General features: G+C 40.6%; 2 protein-coding genes across 2 annotated transcripts in view; one reads left to right on the plus strand and one right to left on the minus strand.

Moving 5' to 3' along the window:
• The window catches only part of LOC137969753 (transcription initiation factor TFIID subunit 11-like), a 10,581-nt gene extending 5,385 nt beyond the window's left edge, over positions 1 to 5,196 (minus strand). Inside the window, exons 1-3 of the mRNA XM_068816107.1 lie at positions 4,936 to 5,196; positions 2,023 to 2,110; positions 112 to 211 (exon numbers count right to left, since the gene is read on the minus strand). Coding sequence (XP_068672208.1) covers positions 112 to 211; positions 2,023 to 2,110; positions 4,936 to 5,174 — 427 coding nt within the window. The 5' untranslated portion in view covers positions 5,175 to 5,196. The remainder of the gene's footprint in view (positions 1 to 111; positions 212 to 2,022; positions 2,111 to 4,935) is intronic.
• Positions 5,197 to 5,301: 105 nt separating this feature from the next.
• Positions 5,302 to 20,000, plus strand: part of LOC137969763 (protein saal1-like) — a 22,538-nt gene continuing 7,839 nt past the window's right edge. The window contains exons 1-6 of the mRNA XM_068816119.1: positions 5,302 to 5,602; positions 6,698 to 6,781; positions 7,670 to 7,749; positions 17,190 to 17,249; positions 17,876 to 17,988; positions 19,762 to 19,891. Of these exons, the coding sequence (XP_068672220.1) occupies positions 5,327 to 5,602; positions 6,698 to 6,781; positions 7,670 to 7,749; positions 17,190 to 17,249; positions 17,876 to 17,988; positions 19,762 to 19,891 (743 nt within the window). The 5' untranslated portion in view covers positions 5,302 to 5,326. The remainder of the gene's footprint in view (positions 5,603 to 6,697; positions 6,782 to 7,669; positions 7,750 to 17,189; positions 17,250 to 17,875; positions 17,989 to 19,761; positions 19,892 to 20,000) is intronic.

Raw genomic sequence — 20,000 nt, forward strand, 5'->3', positions numbered from 1 at the left:
AGCTGTCCCTGGTCACCCTAACCCCAATTCTCTTACAAACACTGAAAGTGTCAAGTGTCATGTTTTCCCAAGCAGAATTTCATGCCCATAACATTATAACAGAATACAAACCTTCTTCAACCACTTCTCCGACAAACACTTTTGCGATGCCAGCCATTGCTATGACAACATTGGGAGGGATTGATGTTCCTCCAGTCACACTTTGCATTAGCTATAAAACGAAACAAAAATGTTCATTTAACAATATTCTAATTAAGATAAGAAATGGCACATTGAGTACCGAATGAATGGACACCCAAATATTTCAGTGGCAAGCAGACATAGTAGCGAAATAATCAATAATGGGTATCCTTCTTATCAACCACTCAAGTTCTTTAAGACCAAAGTCCATTTGTACACTAGTAGCAGTTTAAACTACATGTACAGCTGCACCCACTGTTAAAGCATAGTTGCATATGCAGAATTTAATGTGTCCAGGATCCAGGTACATGCAGAGGAATGCGTGCCCGTTTACAAACAGAAGCTTTAGCATAAGGCAATAAGGAAGCAGGGATAGAGCAATCAGTACTGAATGTGAAAAGGGTGTTGAATAGTTTGGTGTCGCTGGAACTGTAATTAGTAGAGTTTTGATAGGACTATTTGCAATATTCAGCCCAGTCAAAATGTGCCGGCTGCCGGCTATTTGGCTGCCCACAACGCAATATTTGCCACTTGCTTCGAATTTACCTTGCCAGACTTGTATTCAGGATGAGGTTGTTCGAGTTGTTGTTAATCACTACGTTTCGACTGCATACTGCTACAACAAGTTGCAAAAATAGTGGAGACACTTCACCTTCTTGGGGTGTTATTAATTTCCCTATTAGCTCTCACACTGCAGCCCCCCTCCCCCCCTTATCAGTGTTGCTAGCCAGACAAAAAAATGTTGGGAACTTAAGCAGTCAACATTGAAAGGGGGAGAGGGGAGAGGAAGTGGGAAAGGTTTAAATTCTAGATACGCCGAGTATTGGAAGTTAGAAAAGGTGTTTTTTAATGAAAGTGTCTCAACAATTTTGCAACTTGTTGTAGCCTTCATTTTTCCTCAGGCCATAAGGTCTCTTTTAAACTTCCAGTTCAAATTGCAACTAAAAAATACACCACGTAAACCCTACCCGCACACAATCACTTCTGCAGGAACGTGCTCATTGCATGGGAAAGTGAGCTGAATGGATTGTCAGCGGTTACGGTTGTTGCAGGTACACACAAAGATGGCGTCAAAACGATCTCGTGATGTTGGCGCAAGGACTCTGTTACTGCTATGTTAATGCCATCTAATAGGAGCTCAGTTTACACTAAAATGCACCAGATGCAACCATTTGAAGCCAATATTTTCAAAAATCTCGGGGGTGGGTGGGGGGCGGGGAACATGCCCCTGGACCCCGCTAGCATGCAAGGGCCTCCAGCCCTTGAAGCAGCGGCCTTGGGCTTCTTCTGCCTATTACTATAGCCAGCTTGCCTACTACTCAAAAACATTTTGACTGGGCTGAATATTGTTACATGTACAGGTATGTGAATTTATAGCTTTTTGTATAATAATCTTATTTCTTAAGGAAGTCAAAATCCTTTGTACAAAATGTTGAAAATAATTTCTTTCCTCTGCAGGGAAGTAACCATACCATATAATATGTACTTAGCACATATTTCCTGCTCGCGCCATTGCGTACGGCACTCATACAGGGATTTTCTCAATAGTTTTGCAATGAAAGCGCGCGCGGCGCCGTACGGGTCATATGATAAAAGTCTTTATGCCATTTTGAGGTAACATGCGATCCGGCTCTATTTTAGTTTTACGCTGCACATACAGTGAAGTTGAAGCGACGACATTAGAGAATGTATGAGCAAAGCTAAAAATGGGCCTGATCACAGGTTATTTTGAAGGGCCATGTCTGAAGTGTTTTTTTCTTTAATTAATTACACTTCCCTTGATAAACTAAATTACAATGGTGTTACACAATTATCAAAGAAGTATTAGACAAACTACATCACCCTTTTTATAGCTGCTTTTGGAAAGGCTGCTCTCCTGTACATTTCATAGCGATTCAGTTGTTCCTCAGAAAATGAAGACACCAGCAGCCTGCAAAAACCATCATCCACAAGTCATATTTATGTCCTGAAATGCCTCTAATTAGATGTACGTCCAATTTTGACCTCCAACAGGAAGTGTCCCTTTAAGTCTAAGCCTTCACTACTTATTTCCAACAATAAAGTAAGGGTAAAGGTTAGTGTTACTTTTAGCAGGGCATAGATGCAACTGTTTATTCTTGAGGAGCAGCATTTGGGATCCAACACTTTGTGACGATAATAATAATTTTCTCAGTTAGTGTCTGTATTCCGAGACACAAGTGATGTTGTTGAAATTGGGGAGAAGAGCAAGAGGACTCTGTGATGTTTATTGAATTTTTTTCCTGGATATATCTGACGAGGTACAGAAGTGATGGATGTTTATCTTAGTGATTAATAATAGAGCGGCTTTCAATTGAATGTCGAAAGTAATTATCGAATTGCTTTCAGTTGGTTTTATATTAATTCACTCAGTGATTGGTTCAACGTTTTCATGCCATTTTGTCAACCAATCAGAAGTGAAACCAAAACCAATTGTGGCTCACACGTGCACATTAAATCCCACACTTTGTGTTTACTGGATTGTCTCCATCCTTTTTGATTGTCCAAAGGAATTACTTTGGTTTTGGTTTTACGACACTCGTTTGAAACTTGCTCTAATAGTTAATTATTAACTCTTACCCCCACTGAACTGATACTCATTGGAAAGTAAAACTGTTTGGCATTACACTCTCAGAGTAAAATCTACAAGTGTAACTCTTAGGATGGAGTGGGTTGAAGGAGATGATGAGGCGACAGTAAGTATTATTTAATAAATTATTGGCTTTAAAAAGCATGTCCCTCTGGAGTCCAGACAATGGTGCAAAATGTGAGAGGAATATATTAGCATACATATAGTACTATTCTTTATAATAAAGAATTTTAATGAGGAGTGTTTTTGGTTTTAAAGCTGATGCACATGACATAGGATCTTGGGCTCATAAGTTATTAATTAGTTTTTGAAATGTTTTAAAACTAGCCTTGATAATTTTGGAAACTGTAAGTTATACACATAATCCTCATTAGTTTTTTCCTTTCATATTACACAGAAAGGATTGCACTCAGCCGTTTCCTCACTTGCACAGGGAAATTTTGATGAGAAATTTGCCTCATAAGGCTATTGGGATAAAGCCAAACATGTTGGATATGCTGAATTAAGATTATTGTCCCTTAATTGTCCTGAAACAAATCTCTTAAGCACAGCTTTAGCTGTAGTCATGCTGTTCTTTGGAATAGTTTGCTGTGTGGGCCAACGTAAGAATCAAAGCCGAACTTGTCAATCAAGCATCCAATAAAAATACATGGCATTCTCACGTGACTTTAGTGGTTCAAGATGGCGTCGGAGGAAGATTGATACTCTGAGAGAACTCATGTAAGAATGCCATGTATTTTTATTGGATGCTTGATTGACCAAGCTCACCTCAATTTTCGCAAGGGCTGCACACAGTGAGGAATTTGCTTCGCGAGACCAAAAAATATCCAACACATTTGATTTTAAATTTATCCTCACGGCCTTGGAAGGCGAATTTCTCACCACAATATCCCTGCATGTGTGAGGAAATGGCTGATTGAACCACCTTGCGAGGCAGTTTGCTCAGCTCTTTCCTCACCCAGTGCGGCGGGCTATTTTTCGCTGCTGTTGCCTGATGAATTTAAACCAAGTAGAAAAAGGGTTCTGCATTGTGTAACCAATGAGAAAGCTAGAAATGCATTATCCAGAAAATGTAGTGAACACCCTTTCACCTCTGAAGCGTCCACCATTGACAAGTAAAATCATCTGGTGTTAGACAGATTAAAATCTATTAGTGTCTCTCTTATGAAGGAAAGGGTTAAACAGGTTTATCAGATGTGTTACAACCTACATGGTGCAGTGGTGAGAGCACTTGCCTCCCACCAATGTGACCCAGGTTTGATTCCCAACCTCAGCTACATATGTGGGTTGAGTTTGTTGATTCTCTACTCTGCACCAAGAGGTTTTCCTCTGGGTACTCCGGTTTTACCCTTTCCTCAAAAACCAACATTAATTTTGACTTCATTTGCATTAATTGTTAATTTCAGTTGACAGTGTCCCCAATTAGAGTGAATTTCAATCAAGTGTCGTAAAACCAAAACCAAAGAAATAATTAATTTGGCCAATAAAAAAAAGGATGGAGACACTCCAGTGAACCAATCAAAACTTGAAGTAATTATATGTAGCTGACACAAAGCGCTGCAAGATGTGCACGTGCTAGCCACAATTGGTTTTGGTTTCACTTCTGATTGGTTGAAAAAGTGGCGCAAGAACTTTGAACCATCAAGTGAAGTAATGCAAAACCAAAGCAATTCGCTAATTACTTTTGACACGCAATTGAAAACCGCTCTAAGGAACTTTTATTTAAGTGTTTAGTCTTTCTAGCGCTGGAGCACTAATTGGGACACTGTACACTGAAATTAACAATTAACGGAAGATCAAGTCAAATGTTGGTTTTTGATGAGAGTACCCGGAGAAAACCTCTGGGTGCAGAGAAGAGAACCAACAAACTCAATCCACATGACGCCGAGTCTGGGAATCGAACCCGGGCCACATTGTTAGGAGGCGAGTGCTCTCACCACTGTACCATCACTGCACCCCCCTGCTCTAGCGCTAGAAGACTAGATACCTAAATAAAGTTCCTTTCTTTTCCTTTCTATTCATGACACACACACAATACACTCCTTTGCAGCACACATACAGTAGGTACTCAGTAAGAAATTGACCAGGAAATCTACGTATCTAACAAAAAACATCATGAGCAAATATTTTCAGATTTAAATACTCACTGCATTTTCTCTCTCTCGTCATATTTTTCACCAGCACTGTTTTCTGTGGAAATGGTTTGATTGGGAGGACTGGTGTTTGAAAGAGCGCTGGCTTTCGAGGGCTCCTGCTCACCTCTTTTCTCGTCAGTAGCTCGAATCTTGGCTGGAGGTGAATTCAAGTCCGATTCTTTCGTTTTAAGGGTTACATCTAACTCTTGTTTTCGCTTTAAAACGCCACTTTCTTGAACACTGTTCTCCATCACACAGGCGCATACACAGGCAGTTTGTAGCAGGAGTTGATGCAAGAGCCTGGACACGACTCAAGGTTGTAACGAACGCTTCCGAAGGTTACCGAATAGGGAGCTCTTCTTCACAATTACCCCGAATAGTACCGAATACAACACGCTCCAAGATGGAAGACAGGAATCCCTCGCCTCCTCTTTTATCCGCTGAAGAAATCGAGTTAATACAGTACGACAACATAGGTGAAACAGTTTTTAGCAAGAAATGGGTGTTGAGTACGCTCATGAAGCTGGTACAGTCCACTCTGACCAATGCTGAGGGTCTCGAAGGTGAGGAACCCGACGAAGAACTACGACAATCGCAGCGCGAAGACGAAGACCCTCACGAGTTGGACGATGCTTTCGAAAGGGAATTGTGTGAACTCTGGGACATGTCCATGAATGCTGTGAGTAGTTGTAAAAAAGGCATATTTGTCAGAAGGGGTTTGTTGTTTATGGTGTGAGGATTGCGTGACGTGTGACAATTCGGTCAGGGGTCAGGTAAGGATGCATGGATTTCCCCCTTAACCCATTGACTCCTGGGGGTTCCCACTGACAAGTAAAATCGCCTGGTGTTAGACAGAGTAAAATACTGGTTTTGGTGTCAAAGGGTTACCGGTAAGTAAAATTTCTGAAAAGTCAGACTGTAACAGATGAAAGTAACTTATGGTATTCTTATGCAAATTAGTGTATTCAGTGTAGTATTCAGCAATAATTGCAGTAAAAAGCATGCAATGGTAGATTATTTTTCATTGATATGGAAATAGGGAAGATATCTGTTTACAAACATTGCTTTTGTTATTCAAATGTACCAACCACAGGAACAAAAGACCCTTTTTTTCAACAACCAATGAGGCTCTGGTTGGCACATTAATAACAAGAGCTGATGTCAACGATATCTTCCCTATACATGGCCAGTATTCTATGATTTAGTGAGGGAAGTTATAGAGAGAATCTCCTTAGCTAATCTGCCTTGAGTAGCATTATTCTTGATTTATACTTATTTGGATGGGTAGGAAGGGGCAGGGGTATTTTGCAGAATGCTGAACACAGAATGGTCAGCCTTCAATTATCATGGTAGCCAGTGTCTGTGGTAATGTAGGTCTAAGCGCCGATTTCTAAAATGGACAACTTTTAGTTATTGTTGCATATATGTACAGTTAATACTGCCAAATACAGATCTATTTTATAATGTTGGGTGTTTGGTATTCGGCGTTTGGTGTTCTGCAAAACAGTCCCCTGCCTGGTGAGAAGGACCTTTTTCTAGTGTTTCCAGTGAATGTATTTTAACCAAAACAAACCAAAATCACAACAAAAGATACCCCTGCCTGCCGTTCCATTGTTGAGGGACACCAGCATGGCTATTGTCTTGTCAAGTGAATGTCAAGAATAGGGGCTGAATGTGTCAGGGAGATTGGAAAGTGGTGGAATTTAATCAGTGGATGACAGGTTAAGTGCATGAGTTATGTATGACAGTTTCACTTCATATCACATTATTGCAGGACGTTGCTGCCTTTTTAGAAGAAATGGAAACAACTGATGTCCTTCTTGATGCAATATTGAAATCTCAGAATGTCAGAGTTACTGTGAGTACTTTAACCTTGTATCTTTAGTTTTTAAGATGATAAATGACAAGATATGTATATTAATGCTTGGGTGCACAATAAAAGACAATAGATGTGACTTGGGCGTAAACGAGGGGCAGGGAATGTACTGGCAAGGCGCGGATAATATCCACCGCCGGTATGGACAACTAGCCGAGGAGGTGCCTCATGCCTGTATTGCAAGGCGGGCATAGTTGCTGGCATAATGTCCTGGGGCCAAGTTAACCCAGTCCAGCAAAGTACATGTAACAATATGCCCCCTCCCTATCGGGGCTTCAGCACAGGGCTGAAGGGGTGCCGCAGGCAGCAATTCCCCACCCATATTTTATTGAAGAGAACTATTAACTAGGTTACAATATGCTCGGAAGTAAAATACATAAGAACCAGAGAGCAAAACGGGGAGGGAGGGAGGGAGGGAGGGATTAAAATGCTGAGCAGAAACAACAGATTGAACAAGTTGAGATTTGGACATTTCAAACCGAGAGGGCTCATATGCCGGGAAGAATGAGAGAGCCAAGTAAGGAAGTCACATTATGGGAAGTCACTCTCTCCTCCCAGGCTCTGCCCAGTATTTGCTTACCAGCATTAACATCTATTTTATTCTAACATATCATTATAAGATATTTCTGGTTAATTAAATTGAATTTCAAATATATTCATTAGATATTTACAATATTTGCATGATAGTGTTATTACAGCAAGTGTCGCAGTGATAAAATATATTCTTTACCCAAGTATGCTACATGTATGTTAAGGATTATTGTTAAACCAAACTTTAATTGGAAATAAAATCTTTGAAATGTATAATTATTAAAATCAATATTTTCACTAATAATATTATTATTGCTCTTGTTTGTTGCTTACAATCAGGAAATTTGTGTTGGCATTCTCGCCAATATGGCTTGCAACCATGAAGTTTCCACAAAGATGATAAGGAACAGAGAGCTTATGTAAGCATGATATTGAATGTTGGTTAATTTATTATGAGTAAAAAACAAAAATAAAAACTTGGGCTGTTTACCATGCATTGGGAAATTTCAACTGGGGTGACCAAAAAATATATAAAAGGTAATTCAAATTTTGCTTACCATTCAAATATTATGTTTCTAAACAATTCAATCCGATGGAGCAAAGTCCTAAAAAATAGATTCAAACTAGGAGAAATTGTAAAGTGGAAAGGGAATTTCAAACTGCAAATACTGTACACCCCTCTGGTCTGTCTCAACCCTAATTTTTGACTTGGAATTTCTGAAAAATGGTCTTACCATTTACCCCTTATCCCAGAACATTTTTTTTGGAAATTTTTGGGTAAGGAGTAATTACCCTAATTCCATTTATTGATACCTGTATGTCTGTTCATCTATTATCTGTGTTGTTGTTCAAATTTCTTGGTTTAGAATTTTTCAAACCAGTTCAGTTTGATTTTTCGATATCTACATGTAATATTCATTATCATAATCTGAAACAAAGGAAGATCAAAATTGAACTGGTTTGAAAATTTTGAACCACATCATCTAAACACACAAGAACTCATTGAAACCACTGATAGCAATTAGTAACATCTCTTCATGATGTAAAGATGTTACTGTGATCACTTTGGGATAACTTCAACTTCTAAAACCAACTTCTAAACCAACATTTGACTTGAATTACGTTAATATTGTTAATTTCAGTTTACAGTGTCCCCAATTAGTGCTCCAGTGCTAGAACGACTAGACACTTAGTTAAAGTTCCTTTCCTTTCCTTTTTTTTTCACTTTTTAAATGTTTAACCCATTGACCCCTGAGAGTGACACTTAATAGATTTTACTCTGTCTTATGCCAGACGATCATACTTGTCAATGGCATGGGGGGGAGTCCTAGGATGTTTGAGGTGTGATTGGGTTAAACTTATCGCCAATCAATGAGCTTGGGAATTGGTGCCTTAAAGGTTGGTACGGTGCCTGAACAAATTCAGGCCTAGCAAAGAGGTATCTATGGCAACCCTGTGTGTGGGAACCCCCCCCTGTATGCAGCTACCAACTATTGTAGCACCATTACACTGAAAGGAATAGACTACTTTGATGATTCAGCAGCCATTTTGATTTCCATTGTTTAGAAAGATATTATGGGGTGCTCAGGGGGCAAATAATTATTATTATCACCATAAAAACGTGTTTACAAGCTGCACTCCCAAATTTCAAGCATGATTTTGATGAAAAAAATAAAAACTTGAAAAAAGACTCGGGCAAGAAGTTGTTTGTTAGTTTGCAGTTGTTCGCGATAAACTTGCTGAAATCTAATGCTGTGTATTTGCGACCTTAAAAAGTTAATCAACTTCTTAAAATATCTTTAATTGATTTCCCTAATTCCAGGGACTGACAACAGTTGTCTTCATTGTTAAAGCCCAAAGTTGAAATAAAAACAATGAAATTTGAGCGAAAAGCGCAGGGAACGATACGTCTTAGAACATTGAAAACACTTTAGGCTTCATAAGCAACTGTAGTTTATTTCCCATACAAAGTCTTATAACGCGTTTAAATTCTCAACGGCTGTCTTTAGTGGCGTGAGCTTGGGCTGCCTATGGTTTAACAGCCCCATGGACAAACACGCCATTCAAGTAATGAAGGACAACAAAACAGTTGGCCATTTGCCTTGTGAGTTCTCCCGAATAGCATGGTTACTTTTCTTGCACACAGTGGAGAGTGTTGTAGTGATCGGTCGAAGAATATGGTTTTTAGTGTTATTTGTGACCCCATACCAGCCAGTTTACCCCCTCTGAAAGCAACGGTCTTGTATATAAGCCGCACCCACACTTTTGAGCCCAATATTTCGACAAAAAGATGTGGCTTATACACACATATTTATGGTACCCGTGTAATATGTATTTTGCTCCCTGGGCAAAAGTATGGTCAATTTAGTGGAACATACTCATCTGACCCCAAACTTACCAATGCTCTAAAGTGAGAAAAGGCAGAAGGGATGGGAACTGTAATCTGCAAAGGTTTGCTAAATACAGGCAGCCAAACAAAGGATCTGCACATACCTTAGCTCAAAAGCCACGAGGCAAGCAGTAAGCCCCTGGGATCACCCTGCAGATCATGTAAGCTTGAGGACAAGACTGCTGGCCGCTTTGGTGTGGGTGCCCATAACTTTACCGTAATTCCATTTATCCACATTTAATTTAATCTCATTGCCAATTGATGAGGTTTGGAACTGGTGCCTTAAAGGTTGGGAGGGAGCCTGAGCAAATTCAGGCCTAACAGGGAGGTATCCATGGTAACCCCAGCCATGAGTGGGGAACCCCTCCAACATGCCAGGGACCTGCTAACAGGGGCCACCTTGAAACTCCCTCAAGAAACCTTTAGCACCTCTGAAATAAGAGAGGAGACTCACTCCCATATATAGGCAATACATACCTTGCTGAACTGCATACAGCCACACTGGCACAAGGATGGGGTGAAGGGAAGATCACTTAAGTCTGTTTCTGGGAAAGGAATGCCAAAGCCTCTGACAGAATCCTTATTTACAGCTGGTAGGCGTTGGCTGGACCACTTACCCAATGCTTGAATTAGGTTATGCGAAACACTGATATAAGCTGCAAAAGTTGCCATGCCTATGTTGAAACTACAGTTAGAAAAATTGCCAAGGGTGCCGGCAGGGGCAAAGATCTGCTGAAACCAATCTGTGAGTAGCACTCAGGATAATGAACAACCATCTTAAAGCAGAAACAATGGGGATAGCTTGTACTGCACCCAGAGGATAGCTACCCATGCAAGTAAATTATGTGTTACACCTTTTGGCAAGGGGGTCAGTCTTCGATGCCTTGATTTTGACAAGCATACACCATCCACTGCAATATCCTGCACAGTTAAACAAAGTGAAGAAGAAAAACTGGCCACATTTGGTACTGTAAATTCAGCTGCAGGGAGAAAGCCAAAGTGGCCCAAAACATGCAATGACCAGGACAACTGTCTGTGATTGGCAAATGATGAGACGACATCTGAGGAACCTTGAAATTGCTGCATCCCATGAATAGCCTTCTGCAAATGCCAACAATTTTGAAGTGGATCTCTGGAAGTCCCTTCTCAACATGAAGTGCCCATATACCAAGAATGTGGCAAACAAACAGAGAGTTGATTCATTTAGAGAAGGAACCTTTGAAGTTGTGCAATTCAGCAAATCAGCAGCAGTATCATTGTCAGGCAGAAAGAGAACGGCTGCTTCCAAACATGGGCCCCCCCAAAGATGGGCTGCCACCACCACTGGGAAACGTTCCTTTTAGGCAGTGGACAGTGGCTGTTAGGCAGCTGCCCAAGAGTCAGTGAACCCGAGTCCTTGGAAGTAATCTCCAAAACCAAGGGAACCAGTAGCATCAGAAGTGTCTTGCGCATCTGTTGCAGGTACAGTGTAACAGACCCTGGTACAACCAAAAACTGACACCATGTCACTCATCCAAGCGATGATCCCGCCACTGAAGATCAAGGTGAAATTCTTTATTTAAGCAAATGGGATGTTCTTTCTTGCAAAAGCAACACATCAGTCAATCATCCTGTGCACAAAAATGTCCTGCCTGGCCAGACAACTTTGGAAGCGTGATGTAAAATAATGGACAATGAGAGACTCAAACTCCCTCCTATTGCACCATTTGCGGGTCAGCCATGATCAAAATAATAAGCTCCTTCAAAGCCTGCAACTTGTGTGTAGGGAGGCCAGCCATGTGGGCAAAGGAGTCTAGCTCAATGCCCAACACAGAGAACACCGGAGAAGGTCCCACGCACTTGCCTGGGTGCAGAGATATGCTGAAATGTTCACAATCCACAAACTCAGAACTGAGATTCTGAGATTGAGAGAAGCCAGGGGTTGCAGCAGTAATGAAATCATCCAAGTAATGTAACTACTTTGGAATTGTGTAAATATAAGGAGCAGAGCGAAGGCCGAAGGGGAGAGCCAAATCAACATACAACTTGTTGCACCACCTCAAAGAAGATATCGGTCAGATGGATGAACAGCAATTTTCTGATAGGCGACTTCAACATCAAATTCAATCATCAGTGTACCTGGGATACTATGCAAATCACCTAGGGGTCTACAGTTCTTTAGTGATGATGTGAGAATTCTTGGGCTTTAATCCAATCATTCACGCTGGCAGAGAGAGAGAAAAATTAATATCCCCAGTAAGATGCTACAGTATCTCCCTGGTTGACCCCTTTTTTTGGCATAACCCCGAACCTGCGAACATATAGGATCGATTTCCAGCTGTTTGTGAGCGCATATTCCTTTCCCCACATGATGGCCAGATCATTGGCCTTCCCATTGTATTTTGGACCAAGCACAGCCGCTTGACAGGCAGGCTTGTTGTGATTGGTGGATTCTGCTACATGGCTGTAAACATGTTGGACATTGGCAGCGACGAGTTTCCTTCTGCTCTTATGCATGTCTCAAAGAGGTTTAATTTTTTGCAGTTTGGCACTAAACTTCCATTGAATAGCTGTTGTGGCTCAGGGTCAGTCAGTACAATATTCAAGGATAACAGTTCACTCCATTCCATGTCTATTCCGGGGACAATCTGGCCCGCCAACTTTGCAGGAATTAGCGAGAATCCTGGGGCCAACTACAAAAGGTTGCTGCAGAATGGGGGCTGAAACTGAAGGCAGGACATGTGAAAGATTAGCTTGAGATGCACTTGCCAAAGAAAAATCTGGCTGGATGAAACGAGTGAGGGAGTCAGTGGTCTAAACAAAGAAACAAAGGAAAGAATGACAATGGCAGGCTGAGTCAAATATGGTGGTGCCAAAGATGACAGGGAGGCAACTCCTACCTGCCGCTGTCAGCAAGGCATAAGCTTGAGAGCCTTGGCTGAGAACGCCCCCAGTCATGTAAGACAAAGCACCTGTATATGTTAAATCAGCACCACCAAAACTGCTAGGCAAAACAGGGTTTTACTCCAGGGGTAACGCAGCTTTTATAGCCTAGACTACGGTGGCATTAAACTCTGGAGAAGGCTGAGCAGTGCCGAAAAAGAAGGAGGAGGTTGAACTGTTCGCGCTTTCTACGAGTTGAGCAGAGCTTGTGCTGACTGCAACCAAAGAACGCGCTGTTCCAAGTGAATTAGCCAATGTACTGGTTGCAAAAAGGCAGTGTCTTGGCTGTTTCACATGTTTTGAGACATACTGGAAGCTGAAATCTGCAATGATTTGCTAAATACAGGCAGCCAGACAAAAGGTCTGCAAAGATCAGTTCAAAAGTCACAAGGCAAGCAATAAGCTGATGCGACCACCCCACAGGTTGTGAAAAGTACAGCATTGGTATGGGCTTACCTTTGCCTAAATTACATCAAACCACATTTACCCACTGCCCTGGGTCAATCAGAATTTCAGAGGGAAGCAAACATTCAAGAGAAAAATCAATTAGCTTACCATCAAGCACTTATGACAAGTCATGATATGCAAACTCATTAATTGAATCATTTTGCTTTCAGAAGTAAGGAGTGGTGGCCTCATGGTTAGAGTGCTTGACTCTGGATCGATTGGTCCAGGTCTGGGTCCAGGCCGGGGAAATTGTGTTGTGTTCTTGGGCAAGACACTTTACTCTCACGGTGCCTCTCGCCACCCAGGTGTATAAATGGGTACCGGCGAAAATGCTTTGGGTGACCCTGCGATGGACTAGCATCCCAACCAGGGGCCATCCAGGGGCCGCGCGGGGATACAAATTTTATCTTCGAGTGCTGAAAGTATGTAATATCCTTAATTTATCTCACACATTAAAGTGCATATTCTGACAAGCAAAATGCTATAACGAAGACTGTTGAGACTTCAATAAGGTGACTTCAACGTCTTTTTCCACTTTCTTCTGATCAGTGTAGCTATAGCTTTAAATATCCATGAAACGGAGGACTGACAGAGAGGGGGGGGGGGGGGTGGTTAAAGGCGCACCGTTGGCTTCCATTGATACCAGTTTCGTAACTGAAGGAACTACCGACGTTAAATAAATTGACCTTACTTTTTTTTACTTTTTACTTATTATTATTATTATTATTATTATTATTAATTATTATTATGAGTGAGCCAATGAGGTTTTTTAGCCCAAATTGCCATATTATGCCAAAGTGGGCACAGTCATCCCATGAAAAAGTGTGGCTAGGATTACAAAATAAAGTATTTTATTCCACAACCTCGTACACACAATTCCATTGGTTGGGCATGCTCCTCAGTTGGTTACTAGAACCTATTAACCCATTGGCTCCCGGGGGTTCCCCATTGACGAGTAAAATTGTCTGGTGTTAGACAGAGTAAATAATAAGTATGGCTGGTGCAGGCCGGCTTGGGAGTCATAGTGTTAAATCATGAGGCTTCCTCAATAAACATCGCACCTTGTATAAGCGTCTGTTCTGCAAAGCTAACCAATTAAAGTAAGCTAGGTGCCAGTCCATCAGCTGAAATTCGAGGATGCGATCAATTTGTTCTTAGACTGGGCAATTCCTTGTAGACATTAGATGTTTTAGACTCACTCAACCAATTAAGGTAAAGGACATCACAAACCGGAGATAAGTGCTGGCCTGATGGGCCTTCCTAGGCTCGTAACAGAGACTTTACATTAGAACAGTCAGAAGGATTTTTTTTAGTCCTCAGGCTGACAGGGAAGATTTGCCAACAAGGCAAATTACTTGCCACTGATGGCCAATTAAGGCAAGCAGAGGCTTTCACTCACCTGTCCACCCAGCTGGCAAGGCAGGGGCACCACTCCCTAAGAATACCAATTTTAGCATTGCCTACATGTACCTCACTTCTGCTCATATCATACTTACAACAGAGCTTCCAGTGGACCAACCTGGCAATATTGTCCTGTCTTCTCTTGTAATCTTTTTGCGCCAAACACTTGCACTCACTAATAATGTGATTTATTGTTCCACCCTTTTGGCCACACATCCTACAAAGCGGGGAATTCACTGACTTGTCAATGTTGAAGTTGACATAGTTTGTTCTCAGTGCCTGTTCTTTGGCTGCAAAAATCAGTGCTTCAGTTTCAACTTTCAAGTCGCCTTTCTTAGTCCACTCCCAGGTCATATCTTTGTCAACTGTCTCAGGCATTTCCTGCAAAAATTGACCATGCCTTTTTTCTCTGTCCATCTATTCAATGTGGCATTCTGTCTGCCCTTTTTGAATTCATTCTTTTCCTTACCTCCCTCACTGTTCAAGATTTTTGTCTTTCTCACTCCTTCCATCAATCTCCCCTTCGAGTTCCTAACATACCATTCCAGATTATTTTCTTCCGCTTTTACACATGTTTCACGGTTGATCGATCCTCTTCCTCCTTTCTGTTGTGATGGTACACATCACTATTAGGGTGTAATGCACCACACAATGTCAACATTTTCGTGGTCTTTCTATCCAGCTCCTTTAGCTCAGTGCTTTACCTTAAAATTGCAACTGCCGATGTGTTGACAGCTATAATTTTATTCTTCCCGTTCAAGTTTGTCTTTAGCACTAACTTTAGTCTTCATTTTTATTCCTTTGAGAACAAGTCTTTCGTCTCCTTCTCCTTCAGTTGATCTGTTTCCAGAATGCCTAAATACTTATACCCTTCCATTCCTTCCATTTTAACAATTTTACCACCTTTCAGCACTAGCACCCCACACTTCTTGATCCCAAATTCTATCCCTATGTCCATGCTAAATGTATGAACTGACTGCACAAGGGAGTCAATCTGATTGTAGGATTTCCCAAAAAGTTATAGGTCATCCATAAACAAGAGGTGGTCCGCTTATAACCAGCTTTCAATCCTCTCAAAACATTCATTAACAACACCCAAAGTTTGTCCACAGGATGTCAGCTCAGTCTTCCACTCTTTCATACTCCTCAGGAGGAACTGTTTCAGGTTAGTTGCAATACCAAACATTTCCAGACATTCTACTATCCAGGAATGTGGCACCATTTCATAAGCCTTATAGTAATCAATCCAAGCCAAAGCAAGGTTGGTGTGTCTCTTTTCGCAATCATTTAGAATTGCCTTATCATTGAACAGTTGATCCTTAGTCGCCCTACATGTATTCTCCCCCTACACCCCTTCTGCTCTTCAGGCAGGATCTCCTCCAGATATTTGTACATCACCTCAGCAGTGACTCCTGTCATAAGCTTCGATCCACATAGTGGGGAGCCAAGATATGGGTCCAGAATTGTCGACTGCATTTCCTTTGCTGGGGTCCTTCAAACACAAAATCGTTCTCCCAAATGTTAGCCATTCTGGCAACTTCTCTTGTCCATTTAATAGGGTGTTCAGCTGCTCAGCAATCCTCCCTGATGGAGACTTCTCAGCTTTTTCAACCAGAAACCTTGGACACCGTCCCTACCAGGAGCTTTCCAGTTTGGCATCCTTCTACACTGAATAGTTAACAGACCAGCTGTTAACACCAAATCCCTCTGTTGGTTTTCCCGATTGTCATCCCTGATGTCATTCAGCCATTCCACACTTTTATTTTACAATGTACTCATTACTCACAGTCCAAATGTCACCCCAAAACTTCTTAGTACTTTCATCTGCATCAGGGACAACATTCCCATTACTGGCCATGCCATTTAACACCTGGTAGAATATCTTTTGATCTTGTTGGAATATCATACATTCTGCTTATACTGTGTGGCCTGTTGTTCATATCTCTTTATGTTTGCAGCTTATGCAAGAACCTTCTACTTTAATTTAGCTCCTCAATCACGGTAGCTATCTCCTTTCTTTTGACATCGTCCTTTTTTTAAAGTTGTTCATGCTTGCCTCTCTTTCTAAATTCACCCCTTTTCATTATTATTTTTATTGTTATTGTTATCGTTATCATCGTAATCATCATCATTACCATCATTGTCATCATCGTCGTCGCCATCATCATCATCATTATAATTTATAATATTATAAATAATTATTACCATCATTTCCATTGTTGACACTGGGCACATCAATGCCACCCCAACTGCTTTGAACTGTTAGGGTGGCTTTTTTTTCTTACCTGGCACCTCCTTCCATGATGTTAAAGGAAAAGGATGCTATTTTCTTTTAGTGAGTGTACCTTTTTTTCATTTTCCGCAAATTGGTGAACATAAAAAAAACTCTTGTGAGGGCTTTGGATCACCCCTGATGAAGGCTCTAAAGAGGATAGTTTAAGCGTTGGATGTTTTAATTGTAACTCTTTAAGATACTGTACATTCAGAATTCTCCTAACCAGAGGAGCATCAAAGTATGTCTGATCATCAACCTGGTGGCAGTGGGAGCCATAACGTACATGTATGAAATCCATTGTTTTATGGAATCAGTTTTTTAATCCATGTTGCTTTTGTTTAACTAAGCTTCTCAACAACATTCAAAGAGTATATTGGCATCTATTTATCTATTTAGGTTGCAATAAATAATATTGTGTGTTGCAGTGATATTGTGACTGCGCTGCTGGAAGAACCTGATGCTCCTATTTTGGTGGAAGTAACAAGGTAAGCACATTTTCTCCTTTTGTGCTTTACTAGCAAGCAAGGGAAGCTTTAGGACACTGTTGCCCACTAGCACAGTGTTCTTTGGCATTCAGGGTAGTTATCAAGCTCTTCTTTTTCGGTTTATAGAAATTAATGTAGTATCGTTAGTAAGTCAAATTCCCAACATTGAAGTCAGTACCGGTAGTTTTGGGTGATAGGGTTAGTTGTTAGGCTGTTGTCGAAGATGAAACACTTTGTTGCACTGGCTGTTAAATTACTGGTTGGTCTGTGGTTTTTTCAATTGCTAAGCAAAACTCTCAAGTTGTAAATTTCGTAACAATTACAAAGGAATTACTGCCATTTGCAACTCAAATTTACCAAAAGACTGGGAGCTAGTAGATAAACCGATTTAGTGCCTGGTAGTCTTGGATACTTCAGTACATTGGAAATGGTGATAAACTATACTAGACCCATTGCATAAATGGCACTGAAATTTGAATAACAATACTTATACATCTTAAGCCTCACATCTATGCAAGATGTAAAAATTTCAGTGCTATTTATGCAATGGGTCTATTTGAGTAACTTTTTATTTGAAAGCCATTGCTCATTATATTGTGCAATAAAATGATTTTTCTCTTTGTTAGGTTAATAAATGTCTGCTTAAGTAACAATGAGGTTATGCTGCAATGGATGGCAGTACTGGAAAAAGAAACAGTCTTCAAAAACTTTATCTACATTTTGGAAAACTCTTTAAATGGTCAGTTGAAAAGAATTAAAAATAATATTGTTATTTTGTTTTAGTTTACTTCAATGAGATGATTATTATCTTTTTGTGGTAGCACAGTGTAAGTGCACTACACACTATGTCACTGGGTTGTAAGGGTGTAAGTTCATGGTGGCCATAGGCCCGTAGCATGTGCATAACTCACGAAAATAGAATTTGTGACGCTGATGAGTAATAAAGCAGCTGCTATTTCCAAAACAATGAAATTAACTGGTGATAAATAACCTCATCTAGGAGAGTGAATTTTTGACTTTGCAGAAACAATGGTCAGATTCAAGGGTTGGGTGATTGTGATCTTTGCATTGAATTTGGACATTTCTGGATTAAAGGAATTCCAACCTTACATTCTTTGATTCATTGAATACCATAATAAACCATATAATTTCTTTGAATGAGCACTTGATTTATGCAATATCCTAGCAGCACTCAGTCTGGTAATTTGTTAAGAGGAAATGCTAAGGTAGTGACTGACACTCAGCAGTATCTTCTGGGTACTCTGTGAGATTGTAGGCAGACAGATTGCTACCAATGCCTTCTGTGTTGACCCAGTTGAGTCAATCATGTTTTGTCACGCAATCAACAAAAATGGCCGACAGGCCTTCATCAACCCAATAGTCCAGTTGCTGAATAAAAACACTGAGGATGCATTTCTACAGGGTTTGCTTCCATCTGAAGTGAATATATTGTTTGTTTGTTTGTTATTTATTTGTTTGAGCAGGCTATACCCACCCACCCATATACTCCAAGAGGACAGCCACAACACCAGGAACTTCATCCCCTACTCTTCTCGAATAGTGTGTGGGTTCTTTAATGTTTCACAGGGAACTAATGAACATGGAAGATATTTGTGAGAAGGCACCTACGGTTTATAGTTCTTATCCGAGAAGACTTGAAAGTCTAACCATTTGAGGATGTAATTACAAATTAAGGCAGCACTTTCTCCTCAGTTATTTAAAGACCCTGAGTGTTGGTCCAGCGGGAGTCAAACTCATGACCTCCTGCATGGAAGCCCGGTGCTCAACCGAGCCACCGGTGCACGGTAGACACAAATTCACCGGTGCGTGGTATTCACAAATTCCTGCGAAAAGATGACTTGTTTAAAGACTACTCTGTCTATATTGTTTAGTTTATGCTGGTATTTGTGAATATATTCAATTCAGATGGAGGCTAACCCTGTAAAAATTGTTTTTATTCATTGTTTTTATTCAGCGGTCATGGAGAACTGAAACTGGACTATTCTCTTGTTTGCATGACAAAACATGATTTCTTTTAATTAACAACCCTGCAGCTTGAGTGATATAGATCTGAAGCAACTGCTAGCAGTCAAGTAGAGAGAGAGTGCCTTGAAGCTTGAATTCCAAAGGTTCTGGGTTCAACTGCCTATTGTTTCATGTACCAAAAACGTTTGACATTGGGATTAGGGTTGTCTTATGCTAGGGTTATCTTCAACTTGATTGGTAGAGTTATGTGACAGTATTGTTTTCCTTGCTGGACAAAATTGAAAGTTGAAGTTGAGGTTGAAGGATTCACTTAATAAGAGTGAACTGAATTGGTATGCAATCAGTTAGTTGCATTTCTGAACATATCTGGTTCAACTCCTCTGTCAGCCTTCAATGTAAATTCTGCCTTGTGGCACATGGAAGTCTTTCCTCTTTGTCTTCTGAATTTAAGCCCCAAGGAGACTTGGCAGTAACGTTTTTATTTTCCTTACTTTTTCATATTTGTTTGATTATAAAATTTTTGCAGTGGATCTCCTGACCAACTGCTCTCAGTTGGTGGATAAAGTTCTTGATTCAAGTGATGTCATGCTGCGGAAATGGGCTGACCTTCCACTGGTAACTGCTGTTTGTGAAGCTATGAAGCAGATGCATATGAGGTGGGGATTTTCAATAAGAACTTGTTAAATGCACAGTTGTTTCTATAGTTTGTAGCTTTTGGGCTCATGCATGGGATGAGGATAAGCAGTATGTGCATATTAATATTAC

Source organism: Montipora foliosa, chromosome 9 (assembly GCF_036669935.1).
Source record: "Montipora foliosa isolate CH-2021 chromosome 9, ASM3666993v2, whole genome shotgun sequence".
NCBI classification, from domain to species: domain Eukaryota; kingdom Metazoa; phylum Cnidaria; class Anthozoa; order Scleractinia; family Acroporidae; genus Montipora; species Montipora foliosa.